Here is a 19,443-nt window from a genome sequence, read left to right as displayed (position 1 = left end):
ATGTCACATATTTGGTGTATTCCCACATATATTCCGTGTATAAAAATGTATTCTAGGTATGGGAATACAACATTCAGTGAAATTAAAATTACAGATTGGCATAACATTTTGTGAATGTGTGCAAATTCTTTATTCCCTTATTATTGGCCAATTTGTTATAGACAGAGATTGAAACACAAAGAGATATAACTTATACTAAGCTACACAATTTAAAGTGATGCTGGAAATGAATGCTGTCACCTGAATCCTGATCCTGTGTACTTTTCACTGGGAAATGGACAGTTCATGGTGTTGTGATTTTGTTCATATTGGCTATTGTCCAAATTTGGTGGTCAAAACAGGACGGAGTCTATGGAAAACTACCATTGCCTGTTCTCTTAGTAATTTAATACAAGAATTACTGGAATTTATGTGTATTTTCTGATCTATTTGGTGGAACATGCTTTCTCTTATGGTCAAGTTACAGAAAATAAAATGATTCAAAAACATAAGATAATAATAGCATTTGTTTTAAAGTCCTGTAAAAACCAGGAGTGATTAGTGAAATATTGGCATTCACTGTGACCCTAAACCTGAATTAGAACATGGAAAAGCCAATTAAGAGGCCTGAACCCAAGGAAAATTATGAGAAGAAATTGATGATTGTCACTATGATATTTTTTCCCTTTAAGGGGAGAAGGCAATTAGATGTAAGAAGGAAGGAAATGTTTAATGATTAAAATTAAAAATGAGGGTGCTTGGGTGGCTCAGTTGGTTGAGCATCCCACTTTTGATTTCAGCTCAGGTCATGATTTCAGGGCCATGGGATTGAGCCCTGTGTCAGGCTCCATACTTCGAACAGTTCTTATGGTTTCTCTTTCTCTCTCCCTCTTCCTCTCACCCCCACTGATGCTCGCTCTCTCACTCTCTCTGTCTCTGTCTCTGTCTCTCTCTCAAATTAAAAAAAAATGAATGGGGGAAGGTGTTCCTAAATATTACGGGTGGGTAGTTTTAAATGCCAATGAGTTTTCCTATAAACTCGTGAAGAGTAATGAAGAGCTTAATGTGGGAAGAGATTTTTTTTTTAAACAAACACTGACATTTTAAAGACCTAACCATCTTAAATGGAATGACTATTAAAATGCAAAATTAGACTGAACAGAGGCATTTTAGGGATCACATATGAGTAGAATCCTAAGAGCCAGATAATGAATGACTCACATAATCTGAGCGGTTTGGGCTGACTCACATGTTTTGGAAGAAGGTGTCATCAAATCTCTGATTCTGTCAATGTTTTTCCCCTTTGTTCCACCTGTTAGTGCCAAACAAATCCTGAAATTCAGTGACTTTTCCAGCTCCAACTTGTCAATAAATCTTTCCAAACCACCAGTAAGGCTTTGAAATATATAGATAAGTATTTGGTATATCTGAATAATACTCGCTAAGAAACATGAGCCACATATGTAACTATGGAACGTGTAGGAGATCAGAATCCAGACAGAGCCTTGACAAGGTAATGGGAGAGCCAAGACTGGGTTTGGTTTGTCCGAGATGGAAGAAAGGAGGCTTCTTCATCCAATACTTCCTGAATGATGCTTTCTGGAAGATATTTTAAATCAACAAGTGTTATTTGGTACCAGGTGTAAGGAACATACAGAAGGAATCCTTGGCCTGTGTCCTAGAAAGGCTCACAGCCTGTAAAGGAAAATGACATAGGTACTAAGTGGAACAATTTGATATATAAAAATATATCTAAGAGCAACATTGGGGACGGGGAGCATAGAACGGTCAGCTTCTTACACCTCTAGGACTGAGAAGCCCTCACAGAGGAGGTGGCATTTGGCTGGGCCTTGATGGATGATTGAAGTTCTAAATATCTAAATAGGAAAAGCACCTCACTCAGAGGTAGGAACCATATATAGAAGAAGGAGACACTAGAATACAGATGTTGGGGTATGTTCAGAGAATGGTTAATAATAACCAGTGTCACTGCAGCATTGAAGAATTAGGAAAAGATGAGATGGGAATATGGGTGGCTAAGATGTGTCCAGTCAGTGTAGCTCTCTTGTTCATATAATCTGTATCTTGGATTGGTTCTAGCCTCAGGAATATGTCTCACCCAAAAATTGCAGTTTATCTAAATCTGTGATATGGTTTCTTGGCAAAGGACCAATTTGGTGGTGAATAATAGTAATCTAAGAAAAGCTTGCAATCTTTTCTATATCTAGCCCTGATCTCCTTTCCATTCTTTATATTCTTAGGTTGATCAGACAGCTAAGAACTTACAGTGCTGAGTCTTTGATAAACATCTGTCAAAAATAATAATGAATCATATGCACATGCACACAGAGATTCATACATACAAATGTGGAAGCTTTCATTGCTTTTTAAATATTCAAATTTAACTGGTATGTTGCAACTTCAAAAATTTCATTCACTTGGGGACGCCCAGGTGGCTCAGTTGGTTGAGCTTCAGACTTTGGCTCAGGTCATGATCACACAGTTCATGAGTTCGAGCCCTGATATTGTTCACTTGAATGTTGCTAGGAGCATTCAAAGAGAAAAGTGATCTCCTTGACCTTTTGGGTTTTTTTTTTCCACAGGATTGAAAAAACGTACAAGGAAGGCCTTTGGAATACGGAAGAAAGAAAAGGACACTGATTCGACGTATGTACTTTGGGGCAGCACAGCAGCTCAGCTGCAGCTGAGGGACCACATGTGGCTGTGTGGTGTGGTCAGCTGCACGGCAGAATAAAGAGCCCATTAAGCCCCCTATTTGGCTAGAATCTCTGAAAGTGACAAAAGGGGAAAATCAACAGTTGTTTGGACACAGGTGAAACCAAAGAGGGCTACATTTACTGCTCACCTTTAGCTTTTCATCCCATATATTTTTATCATGCATAAACTTGAGCACAGTATTTGAGCACTGCACTGTGTCCTTGTCCTCCAAGGGATAAAATATCATGGGATAAAATATCTGCTGTACCAAAGAAATATCTTCCATATAACAAAATGACATAACATATTTGAAATGCCTCCTATGGTAGTTAGTGTTTAGTAACTGCTCATTCAATGGGAGTGAATGCTACTCTTACTATTACTAATACAAATTAGTGTGTGGTAAGTTCCTTATGAGCAGTTAAAAATGGAATTTCATGAAAATTTGAGGGTGGGGAAACTCATGTTTGGACAGGTGATCAGTGAAGCCTTAGAGAAGGAAGAACCTTGAGTTTGGACTTCAAGAAGATGAGGACATGCATCTCAGTGCAAAGGGAACAATGACAGTCAAAGCAGAGAGATGACAGTCAAAGCAGAGTAAAGTAGGTATGCAGGACCAGGTGGCTAAGACAGTTTGTCTACCTGACAGCTGCAGGTAAAGGTGGGAATGGGAGGTGAGGCTGGAAGGGAGACCAGGCCCAGAAAAGAAGAGCTTCAAGGACCAACGTGATGTGTCTGGGCTTCCTTCCTTAGGAATGGGCAACCTTGAAGCTTTGAAGCCTTTTAAACCAGATAGTGTTAAAAAAGTTTTGTAATGGGAAGAATTTTTTTTTTTTTTTGGTCTAGATATCACTTGTGAAAATCTCCTGTTCTTACCTTTTCCTTATGCTTTTTCTTTTGGTAAATAATTATTTCATGGAAATGACACTGTGGTCTTACAAGTTGTTTTAAATGATTGAATTAGGAATGCATTTCTGAGGATTATATCATTTCCACTAGTTCTTAAGAAATTGCCATTTTCTAAACACTAACCAGCCAGGTGTGATGGTTCTTTCACCAAAGTAAGAAGACTGGGGTTCTAGTTCCAGCATTGCCAAGAACTCCCCGGCCTTCGGAATACATTTTCCTTTCCTGGGCCTCAGTTTCCACTGATTAGACGGAATCTAATTCCCCAAAAGGACCAGACATCATGCCAGTTCAACTGTCAGCAACATCTGTTGTCACCTACAAAGTGCCATGTGTTCTGTGGTCACTACTGGACACATCTCAGGAGAACATCACTAGCAAAAACCAAACCATGTTTTTCTGAAGGCAGTGTCTGTAATGGACTGCATGTAATCTCTGGTGTGTGAAGAAAGTTAAAAAGGAAAAAGAAAGCTCCCTCAAAAGGGAAAAAGGGTCAGACAACCTCTCCAGGACAGGCCACAGCTAATTTGCAAGTGGCCAAAACACTGCTCTTCCATCACCATTTCTAAAGGTGTGAAAATAAAGCAGTTATTCCTCATGGCTTTGGGGAGACACCCCCATATCTCTCTGAAGCACCCTAATGAAAAATTTGCTTGTAGAATCCTAACCATCTCTTAACTTACCATCTGAGCACCCCAGATTACTTACTTGATAGAAAACTAGCCAGACACTTGTTCTAATATTTGTTTAGAGAGAGAAAGGGAGACACAGAATCTGAAGCATGTTCCAAGCTCTGGGCTGTCAGCACAGAGCCCGACATGGGACTTGAACCCACAAACCGTGAGATCATGACCTGAGCCAAAGTCGGAGGCTTAACTGACTGAGCCGCCCAGGCACCCCAGCCATAAACTTGTTCTACCAGCAATGATGGTCAAAGGACATGCTGTTTAGTGTAAACCTTTGCTTTTCATGAATGCCTGCTCTCTAATTGGGTCATGCATCATTCCTGCAAAAGGCTGGGAAGATGTTCTGGCAATTTACTGTTAGGTAATGCTTATGTTCATCTGCAATCATTGAAACCTTGTTGATGCAAACTGTTTTCAGGACTGTCACAACTCTGTGAGTGTTGCCAAGCAACCCGCTCCAGTTGCCGGCCAGCTCCAACTATAGCTGATTGAACCTCCTTAGTTAGTGAGTGAGGTTGGGACCAGAGCTTCCTGATTTGATCATCACTACAGTGGCTGATAGAGGAAAGGAGAGAGCCTGTGCTAAGTGGCAGGCCCTGCGCAGGGTATTTTTGTATTCACTGATACCCTTTTTAATCCTCACAGCGATTCAATCAGGTTAGAAATAATATATCAATTTTAGGAATAAGAAATCAGTGCCAAAAGGGATTAAGTAACTCTCTGAAGGCTATCTGGAAAATAAGGGTTGGAGTCAGAATTCTAGTCCAGAATCATGTCCATTCTCTACCACCCAGAAGAAAAAGACTGGATGGGCAAAATTATAATCAAGACCAGTAGCAGAGTAAAAGAGAAAAGGCCGTAGCTGCAAGAGGGAACTGACATTTCTTAAAATAGAGACAAAGGCTCATGGCAGATGATTAGTTTTCAAATAGAAGTCAGTAAATATAATGGGTTCACTGCTAAAAAGAAAACAAAATTATTAAAAATATATGTATCACACTTGGAAAGGGGGGTGGGGTTAGGAAATGCATTGAAAACACATGCTCAAGCGTCTGAGACTGCTAACATCTCTCTACTCCCCATCCTAGGTCACAACATTTCATGAGTATTTACTCTACTCGAGGCACTATTTCAGGCTCTTCACTTCTGTTAACTCAGTGAATCCTTTAATGGGCCTATGGGGTATATGTCATTTTCATAGCTATTTAGTAGATGAAAGTGAGACACAAAAGGGTTAAAGAACTTGCCCAAGGTTATGCAGTTACGAATCTAAGTTCACTGAATCCAGGCAGTCTGGAATTACCGCCAGTTGTCTTCACTGCCGTGCTTATGGCCACCAGACTAGGAAACACAGGCCCCATGCCATCAATGGTTAAGACAAAGGCAGAATAGGACACTACGCTTCTATGCCCAATTACAAGTGTTTCTGATTACAAGTTTTGAAATGCCATCCCTATAGCTGCGACATGCAGGAGATCAAGAGGCCTCTCATTTAGATCACCTATTGATATGCCCTTGTACCTGAACCAATAGTGGGCAACACACAGCCCGGCCTATCTCAGGACCCTTGTCTTCCTATCTATAACATGCTGCTCCCAAAGACATCCCCCCAAGGATCAGTGCTTTTGGATATGTCTTACCCCACCGTTGGCAAATCATCTCTCTCTCAGTTCCCTCAGTACAGGTTTGCTCTCTTAGTAAGAAATGCTTATTTTTTTGCGGTGTATAAATCTGAAAAGGGAAAGTTGGCTTTGATAAGTGTGGGGCAGTACCTTTCCTCTATGCTTTCTGTCCACCCTTGGCTTATTGGTAACTTTGGTAACCCACTAGATTTACTCACCTGTCTCATTCTTTTTACGACGAGCATGTCTTCTTCATTGTTTCTATTCCCTGATTCTAGTCTAGTGCCTGGCCCATTGTAAGCACTCAATATTTGTTCAATGGATTATAACTTTTATCTTCCTGACCTTTGTTTTAGATGAAATTTCTTTGAACCAACTAATTCCCATAGCCAGGTTCAAAGACCCCAAGATTTCTGTCAGCTCCTATGGGTCTTTCAAAATCTGGGGCCTCCCTGCTTCTAGTCCATGTATCTCTGATTTACCTCTGCAGCCACACAGACACAGAACTGCTTATGAAAAATGATAAACTCCCATCAAGAGTTTTATAATCCAAATTAAATATCTTGCTAATTTGAAAGGGGTGTTAGCAGGAAAGGGAAATCATATCTTGGAGCCCAGAAGATGTGCTCCTTACTCTCTGCATTTCTCTCCCTCTCTCTCTCTCTCTTTCTCTCTTCCTCTCTCCTTCTCCTGTCTCCTCCTCCCCCCACTATGAATCAATAAGGAATGTTGTTACTTGGTCCCACCTCCTAAAGAACATCCCCAACCATACCAAACTCCATAAGACTTCAGAGTCCACCTCAAACGCTTATTAAGTTTTTCTTCCAAACAATGCAGGTCCTCATCTATGCATAATTCCAGCCCCCATGTTAATAGAATAACATTTTCCTAGCTCCTTACAGAGTGAACTAAAATGGGAAGTTATAAAGCTACAGTGACTACCCTCTAACTTCTCCTTTCCTCTGGCTCCTCCAGTTGTTTCCCAAAGAACAATAATATCACTTGCTTTGAAGTCTAACATGGCTGCAAGTAGTCAGTTTTGTGTTCTCAGTGATGAGACATTATGAAAGAGAATGAGAAAAATCATAACCAATGAATATTTTTGAATAGTTAGTATGTGCCAGGAACTAATTAGAAGTTCTTTTATATACTTTATCTTATTTCAACAGACTCCGAGAGATTAAGTAATGTATTCAAGGTCACAGAACTAATGAGTGGTGGAGTCTGGACACCCAGGTTCATCCTACTCTAGAACCTTTACTGCTAGGCACTGCAGCACAGTGTCACCATGGATGAACTTTCCTGGACTTAGGTCATCAAGTGAGCCATTTAGCAAGCATTGTCCTCCATTTTGTGCTCTCTTGAAATGAGAGGAGCAGTAAGTGTATAAACACAGAAGAACATACAGATCTTCAAAGTAAATAGAAAAATACCATAGGAGTTCCTTTCTATAGGGAAAAATTCAAGACCAGTCACAAGGGAGAAGATGAGAGAAGGCAGGTCCGTTTACATTCCATGTGGTAGTTTAAATGGAGCCGGCTGAGTGGGACAGACTCTTAATAAAAAGTGAACTAAGACACCGCGGCAGCAACTTGTGCCTTTTACAGTTTTTAATGAGAATCTGCCTTCCCCTGCCCCACACAGACACACATCCCATGCTCAAATATCATTCAACTAATTTGTTTTGAATTAGTTTTCATTACCAGGTTCACTGGGGTGGGAACACAGGAAAGGGGGAGAGGAGGTCGTTTGTGATTCTTATTGTTGTACATTAGTCTATGTAGCAAGAATGATTCATTTTCCTAATAACTGCCAATTTCTTTTTGTTACAGAGGTTCACCAGATAGAGATGGAATTGTAAGTATTTAAATGACCATTTTCAGTAGGTTTGCATTTCAATATATATACTATGTTTAAATTTCTTAAAGCCCCATTTCTATTTTTTTTTCTTTTTTGTAGGGAAAAAAATAGCTTAAATGGCTTTTCAGACCTCTTGCTGTTGTAATTTTCTGTAGTAATTGCATGGGACATATAAATGCAGTCTTGGTCAAGTTAAACTTATTTATTGCATTCACCTAAAACCCTGCCCCAGAGTAGGCAAGCAAACCTCATCAATATGGTGGGTCAAAAGCCAGACAGTTCCTGCAGGGGCTGCTACCATTAACTGTTATTTCATTTCCAATTTAATGATATAATAGCTCATTATGTGAAAATGTTTTTCTCCAACAGAGGCCACAAAGTCATAATGGAGCTTAGATCCAATAAAATTGAAAGAAGGTTTTCCCCTTTAGTTGAGTTGCAGATACATTTTCTATATTAAATTCCTAAGTAGGGAATGGTCTCCAAACCACTTATGCCTGAATTTACAGCCTGGAGGAGGAAAATGTGTCCACTGGGTTTAGGTTTAACAGTAACTCCGACTCCTTGCTGGCCACCAGATTTCTTGCTTTTTAAAGAAGTCTATGGCCCATGGGCTTGGATTTATCAGAGTTGAGCTTATGGGAGTCTGTACCAACTTCTAAAATGACTTCCTTTGAATCTAAATCAGAGTCCTATTCAGAAGGTTCAAAAGAACAGCTGTTACTGAAAAAAAAAATGGACTCACATTAGGCTCATTGGGCTGGAGTGGGAACTAAAATAAATCTGGTGGTTAAAAATATTTTTAAAAAAAAATCATCCTTTATAATATTATACTCAAATTGAGGTGTTAATTGCAGCTGTAGCAGAGAAGTTTTTTCTTCCATGCTTGACTCAAGGTTCTTAGCTTTGGGGTCCCTTTTGCATTCATGTAGTTCTCGCCATGAAATGTTAAGAAAATAGACTGAAATTGATCAGACATTGGGTAACACTATAATCAAGGCTCTATTCAGCAGGGGAAAAAAAAGACCCAGAAGACTCAGCTTCTCCTCACCTCTTGCTTCTGGCTCAGAGCCCTCTCGTTAACTCTGTCTCAGGTACTCTCTGCTTCTGTCTTGGTCCGCTCCCTGGGTTCTCTAGTCCTCTTCATTCTGACCTTGGCAAGGCTCTGTTAGCTAGTCTCTTGCTTTCTGTCCCCGCTGCTCCCAAGCTAGACTGCTATTTCCTGCTTCTCTCCCTCTGCCACCTCAATCTTGTCCCTTTTTCTCTAATGCCCCGCTCCTCCTGCCCTCCCCCACCTCCTCACCCCCTACCCCATTGCCACCTCTGTGTTTTCTGCTCTTCTAGGGACTGCCAGTTTAAATCTCTGGGAGAACCTCAGCCCTGGCATGTAGGTACAGCCCTGGCATGCAGCTGGCAATTATGAGTATGTGCTGCATTCAAGAGCCCAGCTGTGATTCTGTGGACTCATGTACCCTAACTCAGGGCTTCATATCCGAGCTCCCTGAGATCTCTGACTCCGCCACCAATCCAAGTAATATATTTATCTGCACTTGCGCCCTCCTTGTTCCCTAATTGGAAATGCCATAAATATCACTGGTCGTGATTTTAGGAAAGAGGAATCATTTAATTTTGACTTCTTAGGAAATAAAGCAGACCTGTTTGAAAAAGGCCGCATTCTACATAAATGTTCTCAGAAGCAGGGTGTACAGCTTCCTAGGTAATTGGAAATTATTAGCCAGCTGCTAGTTTTACCATTTGGAAATACTCCCCAAATTTCCCTCACTCACTATGGTCACCAAGTTTTGAGAATTCCTTATCATTATCAATACTGTAAGGAGGTCAAGTTTCTGTTCACATTCAGTCCTTAGAGATCTCAATTTACTTTAAACCCAAACTGATTTCCTTAATACCTTGTGTCTGTGAACCCAGGCACACTTCCTTTTATCCTTTACCTGGCTGATTCAACTCCCAAATACTCTTTTGAGTATCTGCAGTTGAAATGCATGGTTTCACTAATGTGGTTCTGCAAACTACAGGTGGTGGTGCACTCAATACTGATAAACAGCTACGCAAAAAGTTCAATGTACTGATGCTTATTTAATTTCAGTTTCTCAAAACTTAATGAAGCCCATCTCTGGTGACCATGTTTTCAGGGCTAGTCTACAGAGGCTTCATGGCAGGGCTGCATGTGTGAAGGTGGGCTTGCCTCGGTCTCCACTGCTGAATGTACCCCCAGCAGAGCTGTCTGGCATGATGTCTGAGACTTCAGACAGCTGCGAGTGACAATGCATTCTAACCCAGAGACCATCTCAAATTTGTGCAGGGTGCACTCAGACATTTTCTTAAGCAGATCAGATTTCCATCAACACAGGCTGGGGCAGGGAAAAGGGAATCACAGCCATTGCTGTGAGGGGGTTTCTGCTCATCCTGAACACATGTGCAGGAAAGGGCCCAGATTTGAAGCCGACAGCAGTTCATGCTGTACGTATTCACAGCCCTCAGGAAAGCTTGGCTAAAGAGGGGTATATGGTAGAGCTTGACTTTTTGGACTTCTGTTGGAAATATAACCATTTTTATTTAGTCTCTTTGGTGTGTCCTGGTGTCTGTTTTCTACCTGTAAATTAAGTCCTGGCTGAATGAGGACCAGATCCATGTAATCCCTAGTGCCTGGGATGCATCTTCCTACTCCCTCCTTCTCCTGGCCTAGCCACACTGGCCTGCTGAATAGAGCCTCATTATGGGCCCCAAAGTCCACTCCTTGCTAAAGGAACCCTGCCAAGATTGGTAGGCCCTACGATTTGGCCTAGAAACTGTTTCTTCTATGGTATGTTTGCTGACTCCATGTGATTCTTTATATGTGTCTTAAAGAACAAACAGATCCTTTAACAACTTTTTTCTACATGAAAACAATCAATTCCAGCAGCCCAGCCCACATGAACCACCCTACAATAACAAAGCAGAGTGTGCGCGTGAAGGAGGAAAAAAAGTTTCGGTAAGGAAACAGATTTTAGTTTAAAATTTCCAAGGGGTTGTAGAAACAGTGAGTAAAATCCCAACTTGAAATTTGGAAAAAACAGTGGCATTTATTTAACCAATCTAAGAAAAACTTTCTTAGCTATTTCCAAATTATTCTTGAATATCCAAGACCAATTTTAAATCAGCCATATAGACCTTATATATTGATGTCTGAATACACTTTGAAAGACTGATGGGATATAAAAGACATGTGTTTTCTTTGTCTTAGACAAAGGATAGGGATTCAAATTTTTAAAATAATATGCTATCTATAAGAAAACTTTGGCTATAATATAAACAACACCACACAACTTGAGTAGTCATTTGTTAGGATAAACACAATCTTAGTAACATCAGGAATTTGGCAGGACCTTGGCTTGTGGGAACTAATATACTCAACCAAAAGACAGTGAGTCAGGGATGCTGATCCAGGCCCAGACTATACAGCAACTATTACCGTGTTGTCTGATACAGTAGCCACATGAGCTTATTCAAATTTCAGTTCCTCAGTAGCACCTGCCACATTTCAAGTACTCCATAGCTAATTGTGGCTGGTGGCTACTGTATTGGAGAGCCCACATATAGAATATTTTCATCTTCACAGATAGTTCTATTGAACAGTACTGTTCTATGGGATTATTTACAAAGTGAATCCTCTCTTGACTCGGTGCCAAAAAGATAATTTTTAAGTAGAATACCATGTATCTTTAATACTTTGTATCTAGGGAACACTACAGGGCCATGTGCTGACCTCAGAAAAGAGGAGCATTCACAGTAGAAATCGAGAAATTTGGTGAATGTGTAATTGAACACAGTTATTGATTTAGCCCATCATACTACTGGAGAGCAGATAATAAACCTGACCAAAGTAAAATACCTATTAAAGCATGACTAATATTAATATGAGCCTCAATTATCTTTAAATAACAGTCATATATTCAAGTGAGAAAAGTTGCTTATGCTTATTGTAGAATTTTAGAAAAGAAACAAGTAAAAGAATATGCAACTCCAGCTCGAAGAGAAAAATCACTGTTTATGTGTTAGTGAATATCCAATACTGCTTTTACTATGAGGCCTAGTTTTTAAATATTTTCCTACTTATATTCTTTCTTGTTTCTTCAATGTTTTCTGATCAAAAATCAAAACAGCCATTACCTTCCGTATTACTACTATGAGCTGTACCTTGCTTTGGTGGTTTAACCAAGAGAATTGCTTTTTTCTTGGGGTTTGATCAAAAGAATTTCAGCCAGGCTCGAGCCAAACTTAAATTTGATAACTTCCACTTGTGAAACCAATATGTTTGTAATGATCTGCTAGCATGAATGAGGCCAAATTGTCCATTCCTCTGATAAAGCCAAGTTTGTGTGTGCTTACGTGCTGAAGAGCTGCCCCTAAGTGTATTGTTTATGATTTGTTGTTTGTGTTTGGTATTTGTGTTAAAAATGTTCCTAGTTTAAAAGAAAAATTCTTTTTATAGGTTTTGCTTTCTCTCCTTTCATTTCAGTCTTCTGTATTGGTTTCCATGGAAACCGGGAATTTTTTCACTCAGCCCTGATCCAGAAAAATCAGGAACTTTTTATTCATAATGTTGAGTATATGTTCTCAGGAAAGACACACACACACACACACACACACACACCACTTATTTATTTAGCTGAACATATAAACTATCTTGGTTGTAAAGGGCTTTGATTATGGGAATGAGACTATTATGGAAGCAAACTAGAATTTTGAACTCAGTAATTTACCTAACCTGCTTGATTTTTAGATAACAATCTTTTGTATTGGAGAATTGTTTGAAATCAAACTCTATATTAATAGTAATACTACAGTGATCACAAAATTCATGCATTTAGTTCTTTCGAATCAACTTAGTCATTTGATTTCCCATTATTATAAATTAAATTGTATATTAAATGTATTAAAATGCTTGTTAAAAATAATTTGGAGAATTTTGCAAAGAAGTCCTATGGAAAGAGATTGGTAAAGTATGAATTTAAAAAGAGTAAATATGACAAAAAGAAATTAGGAACCATATCCATTCTCCATGGGAGAGGTTTTTTATTATTAGATGGCACATTATGTAATGGAGCATGTCCTTAACTCCATAGCTTATAGAGGTACAAACGTGGCAGGTTTTAAAAATGTCCTTTGTCCAAAGTAGGTAGAGTATCACTGAAACACTAATTCAATAAGGCAATTCTGTGATAAGGTTAAAATGATGTAATCTGACAAAGTATATAATCTTTGTCAGGAGCAAAATAAAAAAGAGGGTCACAGAGTCCCGGGGTCTGGAGGCCTGGCAGAGTTCTTGTATTTGTGCATTCTAGTGCAGTGGTAGCATATAGGAAGAGGAAGAAAGAGGGCATGGACACAATATCTATGATGCCTTACCCACTGTTCACTCCAACTAAACTAGGCTAGTTCTTAGAATGCCCAGTCCCAATGTTCAGTAAGTACTAATCACTGACGATGGTTACTAGGTTACTTCTAATTTGCTTTTCTAGTGATACGCATACGTGAAAACTTACTTCTCCTACCCATTTGTCAAATTAGATGTCAGCTGTTCATGTTGTAGTTCAAGTGGATTTTATCTGTGACTGTAAAATTAGAAGTCTTGTCCTCAAGACTCATGCTTCACCATTTGATATGTGCTGTTCTGAGATCTGCTAGTGCTCCATGACATACCATTGTTCTATGTGTTAAATACAGGAATGTTGTTGAATGGACCCTCCCTTAACCAACCTGATTTGTGTTTTTGTCTTTTGCTCACAAAAAGTAGGGAATCCTAGAAATTTCTGTTTGTATGATGCCACATCCTTTTTCAAATGCTTGTGGCCATATATCATGATTGTTTAAGTGCTAAAATAGAACTTGAAAAGAATCCAGAGAGTAATGTTGATACATCTTGCAATGATGTATGCCCACGAAGCCATAGAACACACAGATGACAGAAACCCACAATCAACCTTTGGATTCTATTTTAATAATTTGATAAGAAAAGCCACTTGAAAAGAATATCAACCCTACTTTTACTACCTAGGAACTGACTTAACTTGGAGTTGATTTCCCTTACATTGTATCAAGGGGGTGGTTAGGGAAAAGTTGAGTCAGTGTTAGAAAAGCTAAAGGAAGATTAGTTAGTGACTTGGAGGAATACTCTTTAGATATATTGGAACTAATAATTGTATATGAGAACAACATGGCAGTTTAAATGTTTCCATTTTATATATATACGTGATTATATCCCCTGAAGGTATAGAGGATTAAACTATACTGTAGGTGCTTCTAATTTTTCAGTAACCAATAAAATTTGAACAGCTAACTGTTACCACCCCTATGCTTAGGTATCCTACAGTCTTTTGTGAAATAAATATGTAAGCTCTTTTATGCAGTGTCACGGCAGCTCAATTTACCATTCAGTTACACCAATGTGGCTGCTTAATAGGCTGCTCTAATTTGTCTTTCCAGTGCTGGATTTTGATAGCTCTTGCTAAATACAGATATGAGTTAAGTGTTCTTTGTTCCTTGTCTTTTATTCTAATGTTTCACTTCTAAATTTATTTTCGAATTTATTGCAGAAGAAAAGTAATGGGGCACCAAATGGATTTTATGCAGAAATTGATTGGGAAAGATACGTGAGTATCAGAAGATTGTTTTTCTTTATTAAGTATTTCACAATTTGAAAATGAGTTGAGACACCTTATGCTTATAATAGGACATAGAAATAAGTGAAACATTCTCCATCTCATTAGGCAGTGCCTGGCTTAGGGTGGTTATGTAGGTTCAGAGCCTTAGGGTTTGTTAGACTGAGTTCAAGAAATAGCCCCTCTGCAGATCAATCAGCTGTGTGAGGCTTTGGGATAGTTATTTCCTGACCAACAGAAATGAAGTCAGTAGTTACTTTATAACATTGTTGAAAGGATTCGATGAGCTAATTATTTGCAGATCGTTTCAGTTCCTGCCTAGCCTGTGATATGTGTTTTAAAAAAATGCCTTTTAAAATATTAACTCCAAATGTTGCAGTACTGTTCTATTTCTAAGCAGCTTTGAGAATCAAGTCAAGTCAGTTAACCTCTGGGGTTTGGTCTCATAGTGTCTTAGTCCATTCAGGCTGCTATAACAAAAATACTGTAAACTTAGTGGATTCTAAACAACATAAATTTATTTCTAACAGTTGTATAGGCTGAGAAGTCCATGGTCATGGTGCTGGCAAATGTAGTGTCTTTTGTGTCTGGTTGAGGGCCCATTTTCTGGTTTGTACCTGGTACCTTCTGGCTGTAACCTCAATGGGATCTCCTTTGTAAGGGCACTAATCCCAATGATGATGGCTCCTCCCTTAGGACTTAATCGCCTCCCAAAAGCCCCGCTTCCTAACACCATCATTTTGGGGTTAAGATTTCAACACAGGAATTTCAGGGGAGTGCAAACATTCAGACCATAGCACAAAACAATTAATAGAACCTCATGGTACAGACTTTTCCCAGGTCAAGTGACAATCACTTGTTGCTTTTCAATGAGTGAGGGTGACTCTCAGCTAGGACCTAAACCCTCCATTTGATTCCCCTGGAAACTGATTTACATCATCATCACCCACTTCATCAACCACAACAGGACAGCCACAGTGATTCTTGGATATCTAATCATATAAAACATGTAAATCATATTCACATCAAAGATCATCTCTATTTTACAGTAGGTGCCTAAATTCACAATCCCTACAAAATGCTTTTGCATGTATATCCTTTAGAGACTGTCTTGACCAAACCTCCCCTTGCATAAAAATTAAGTTTAATGTTAAAGCTTTTGCATTTGTTGATAATAACTTTATTTGTACAATAAATAATGCCAACCCTTATTGAATGTTCCCTATTTGTCAGTTATAATATTAAATGCTGTGAAATCCTTACCACCTTAAAAAGCAAATGCTACATTATTTGCATTTTATAGAAAAGAAAACCAAAGCTCAGCAGGTTAAATTCTTTTTTTTTAAAGTTTATCACTTTACCTTGAGAGAGAAAGAGAGAGAAATTGAGTAGGGGAGGGGCATAGAGAGACAGAGAGAGAGAGAATCCCAAGCAGGCTCTGTACTGTCAGCACAGAATCCAAACCGAAATGGGGCTCAAACTCAGGAACTTTGAGATCATAACCTGAGATGAAATCAAGATTTGGATGCCCAACCAGCTGAGCCACCCAGTTTCCCCAGCAGGTTAAATCCTTGATGCTACCCTCTCCTCCACTCTAAACTGTGTCACTCTGCCAACCTCATCACCTGATCCTCTCGTATCTGTTTCCCGGGACTGGGATCTTTTAGATATTTTTAGCAGTTCAAGCCTCTAAAATCTCTGCAGACCCCTCTGTTACCCTAAACCCGAATTGTTCACAAATAATGTGATAAAGGAAACTACTAAATATTAAGAAAATGTGATTTCTTTTCCCAGATTAATTCTTCTTTGCCAAGAAAGACTTCTATTAGATTTTGTAGGATTCTTTAATACAAAAAATGGGATATTATAAGCAAACAAGAAGTATGACAATAAAAATATCAAATTACCCATCAAAGTATATATTATCCCATATAAACCCTACACTCCAGCACTGTCCCTGGTCAACATGTGAATGCTTAAATGGAGCATAATTTTCCTCAAATGTGTTTAGTCCTTGAAACTAATCAGGTCACATAGGAATTATTGTTGTGATTATACATTAGACGTCACTTTCTCTGAGTAATAAGAAAAGTTTTATTCTTAAGAGATTATGTCATCTTGCCTTTGGCAGAGAGAGGTGAGAGTAGGGAAGGCCCCAGGGAAGATTAGCCTTTAAGCAAAACCCTTAAGTATAGTAGGGGTTAACTGGCAGAACATTTGAGAGAAGAGAATTCCAAGCAGAGAGAATGGCATTTATGAGGACCCTGAAATGGAAAAGGGCTTACGCATTGAAACCATAAAAATGAACAATGAAATGAAGGCCTTGCTGCTGAGGAGGATCTGGGAAGGGAGTCTCAGATGTAGAGCCCAGTCAGACAGGGCTGTGGGCTGCACAGTGGCCTTGGGCTTTCATTCCAAGTGCAGTGAGAAGCCAAGGTCAAGTTTTTTAGCAGGGAAGTGACCTCAATACACTTGGATTTTTAAAAAGATAACCTCAAGTACTGAAGAAGGGCAAGAGAGAAACAATAAACACTCAATAAATCGTGGCTTTTTTCCATAGCATTCAGTCCTTTTTTCTCTCTCTTTTTTTTTATTAAAGTTTTTTTTTTTTAATGTTTTATTTATTTCTAGGAGAGAGAGAGACAGCATGAGCAGGGGAGGGTCAGAGAGAGAGGGAGCGACAGACTTTGAAACAGGGTCCAGGCTCCGAGCTGGCAGTCAGCACAGAGCCCGACGCGGGGCTCGAACCCACGAACTGTGAGATCATGACCTGAGCGAAAGTCGGACGCTTAACCGACTAAGCCACCCGGGCGCCCCAGGCCTTTTTTCTCTCTATGGTCATGGTGCTTTAATTGCTTCAGTGCCTCCAAAATCTCTCTCTCTAGCTCCGTCCTTTCTCTCTTCCAGCCTCTAACCTCCACTTTAAAAGAGCCACCTTTGAATGGCTTCACCCTCATCTCTAAGGCATAAGAGTATAGTCTCACATACCTGGAGTTCGGGCACAGGTCTGCCATTGGCTGGGTGTGTTTCCTTGCAAAATGGCATCTCATTTCTCTTAGTTTCCTCCTCAGTGACTGGGATAATTCTTTCCACATAGGATTGTTATGAAGGTTCAATGAAACAAAGTGGGGGTCACAGTACTTACATATAATAGGAACTCAAAGATAGTAATACTAATCCCAATCAGGCAGATTCTCTTTTATCTTTCCTTTCCTTAAAAATGTTAGTTGCCTGCTGTTACAATTAGTTCAGTCAGGAATAGCAGCAGTCTCCGAAGATTTGACATTAGAAATCTTGGAGTCTCCTTGAACCTTCCATCTCCTTTTTATCCTATGACAGATGTTACAAAGAACTAAGCTTATTCTTAAAAAAGTCCTTGATTCATCACTTCCCACCACCAAGAACTTGGTCCATACTCTTAGCACATCTCCCCTGAGTGGATACAAGTTTTTGAATGAGCTTTTCTCTCTCCAGTCTCTTCTGCCCACAGTCTATTCCTGAAGCATGTTTCCAAAACATCTTTAGAGGCTACTTTCTACCCTGAGAAGCTGCAGCAGCTGTATCAAGTTTGAACTCTTCCTCCAGTGCATTGGCCATCCATGGTCTTATTTCCTATGTTTCCCACTGTGCAGCTTCCTTTCCAGTCAGTCATCTTTGTTGTTGCCTCTGTCTTTCCCCATCTGAACCATACTGTCCATTCCTGTCTTGGTGTCTCTTCCTTACAGCCTCTTCCTTACCACCGACTCCCCTCCACCCTCTCCATCTGTCCTGAAAGGCGCATACAGACCCCTTGGATCCATTCAAGCTTCCCTAGTTTCCTCGTCCTTCAAACTCCTGGCACTGATGTTTTGTGATTTTTTTAATTTAAAAAAAAATTTTTTTTGAGAGAGAGAGAGAGAGACAGTGAATGAGTGACAGATGGGGCAGAGAGGGAGACACAGAATCTGAAGAAGGCTCCAGGCTCCTCGCTGTCAGCACAGAGCCTGACATGGGGTTTGTACCCATAAACTGTGAGATCATGACCTAAGCTGAAGTCAGATGCTCAACCGAGTGAGACACCCAGGCGCCATGATGTTTTGTGTATTATATTTTACTTTTTAAAATGTTTTGCCTGCTAAAATACATTTCAATTTTCCAGAGGAAAAATAATTTGCATTTTGTATTCCCCTATGTTGCTTAGCACAGACCTTGGCTTACACGAAATGCATGATAAATTCTCTTTGAATGTTTCCTTTCCTTGACAGTTGATTCCTAGTTTTTTTTTTTTTTCTCTGATAAGAAGACTCTCCAGGTATTTTTGAATAAATATCTAAGTATATATTGCTCAGCATCCACTTCCAAAGGTTAAAATAAGAGACCTGTCTACATCTTTAAATAGAAAACTCTAGAAGGAAAATTAATAATTCCTTGATCATTGTCAGGATAATAAATGCTGAATGTGCACTTGTATTTTATAGAACTCCCCTGAGCTGGATGAAGAAGGCTACAGCATCAGACCTGAGGAACCCGGCTATATCCTTTATTTTATTTTTATTTTAATCTTTATTTTCTATAGGAAAACTGTATGATAAAGTCAGATTTTTGAAAAGGTGCTGAAATCACCCGAGCTTCCTGAGTCCTGTTGTCCCTAATATTAGAAATGAATAAACAGCAGAGAACAGCCTGATCACTAACAAGCAGGCATTTTGCCTTGATCTATTCATAGAAAAGAGAGAGAGGAGAAAGAGAAAAATGTGCTGAGAAACGACTGTGTACATTCTGGGTACCAGGTTGTCTGCTAACACCTGATATGACCATGTCATTTATTGTGACTAGAAAATAACTCTTACCTGTGCTCTCCCCACAAACCATCTCTGGGCAGAGAGCATCCCTGAAGTAGTGGAAACTCATCACAAATCATCCCAAGAGTGGCCTTCCTCTCTTCATGGACAGGGAAGCTCCCCTGGGCCTGTCCTCATTTGTGCTGAGTGGGATGTAACAAATGGCCACCTGCAGCATGTTCCTAGGAAA

At 39.5% G+C, this 19,443-nt stretch overlaps 1 protein-coding gene across 4 annotated transcripts in view; it reads left to right on the top strand.

The window, feature by feature from the left end:
- The window catches only part of SGIP1 (SH3GL interacting endocytic adaptor 1), a 214,661-nt gene that overhangs the window by 87,500 nt on the left and 107,718 nt on the right, over positions 1-19,443 (top strand). For all 4 annotated transcript variants that reach the window (XM_077776328.1, XM_077776327.1, XM_077776325.1 and 1 more), the window contains 5 exons: positions 2,583-2,646; positions 7,744-7,768; positions 10,692-10,763; positions 14,368-14,424; positions 18,891-18,945. In XM_077776328.1, the coding sequence (XP_077632454.1) occupies positions 2,583-2,646; positions 7,744-7,768; positions 10,692-10,763; positions 14,368-14,424; positions 18,891-18,945 (273 nt within the window). The remainder of the gene's footprint in view (positions 1-2,582; positions 2,647-7,743; positions 7,769-10,691; positions 10,764-14,367; positions 14,425-18,890; positions 18,946-19,443) is intronic.

The sequence above is a fragment of the Crocuta crocuta genome, unplaced genomic scaffold (assembly GCF_008692635.1).
Source record: "Crocuta crocuta isolate KB4526 unplaced genomic scaffold, BGI_CrCroc_1.0 scaffold17, whole genome shotgun sequence".
NCBI classification, from domain to species: domain Eukaryota; kingdom Metazoa; phylum Chordata; class Mammalia; order Carnivora; family Hyaenidae; genus Crocuta; species Crocuta crocuta.
This window is presented reverse-complemented; position numbering and strand designations above follow the sequence as displayed.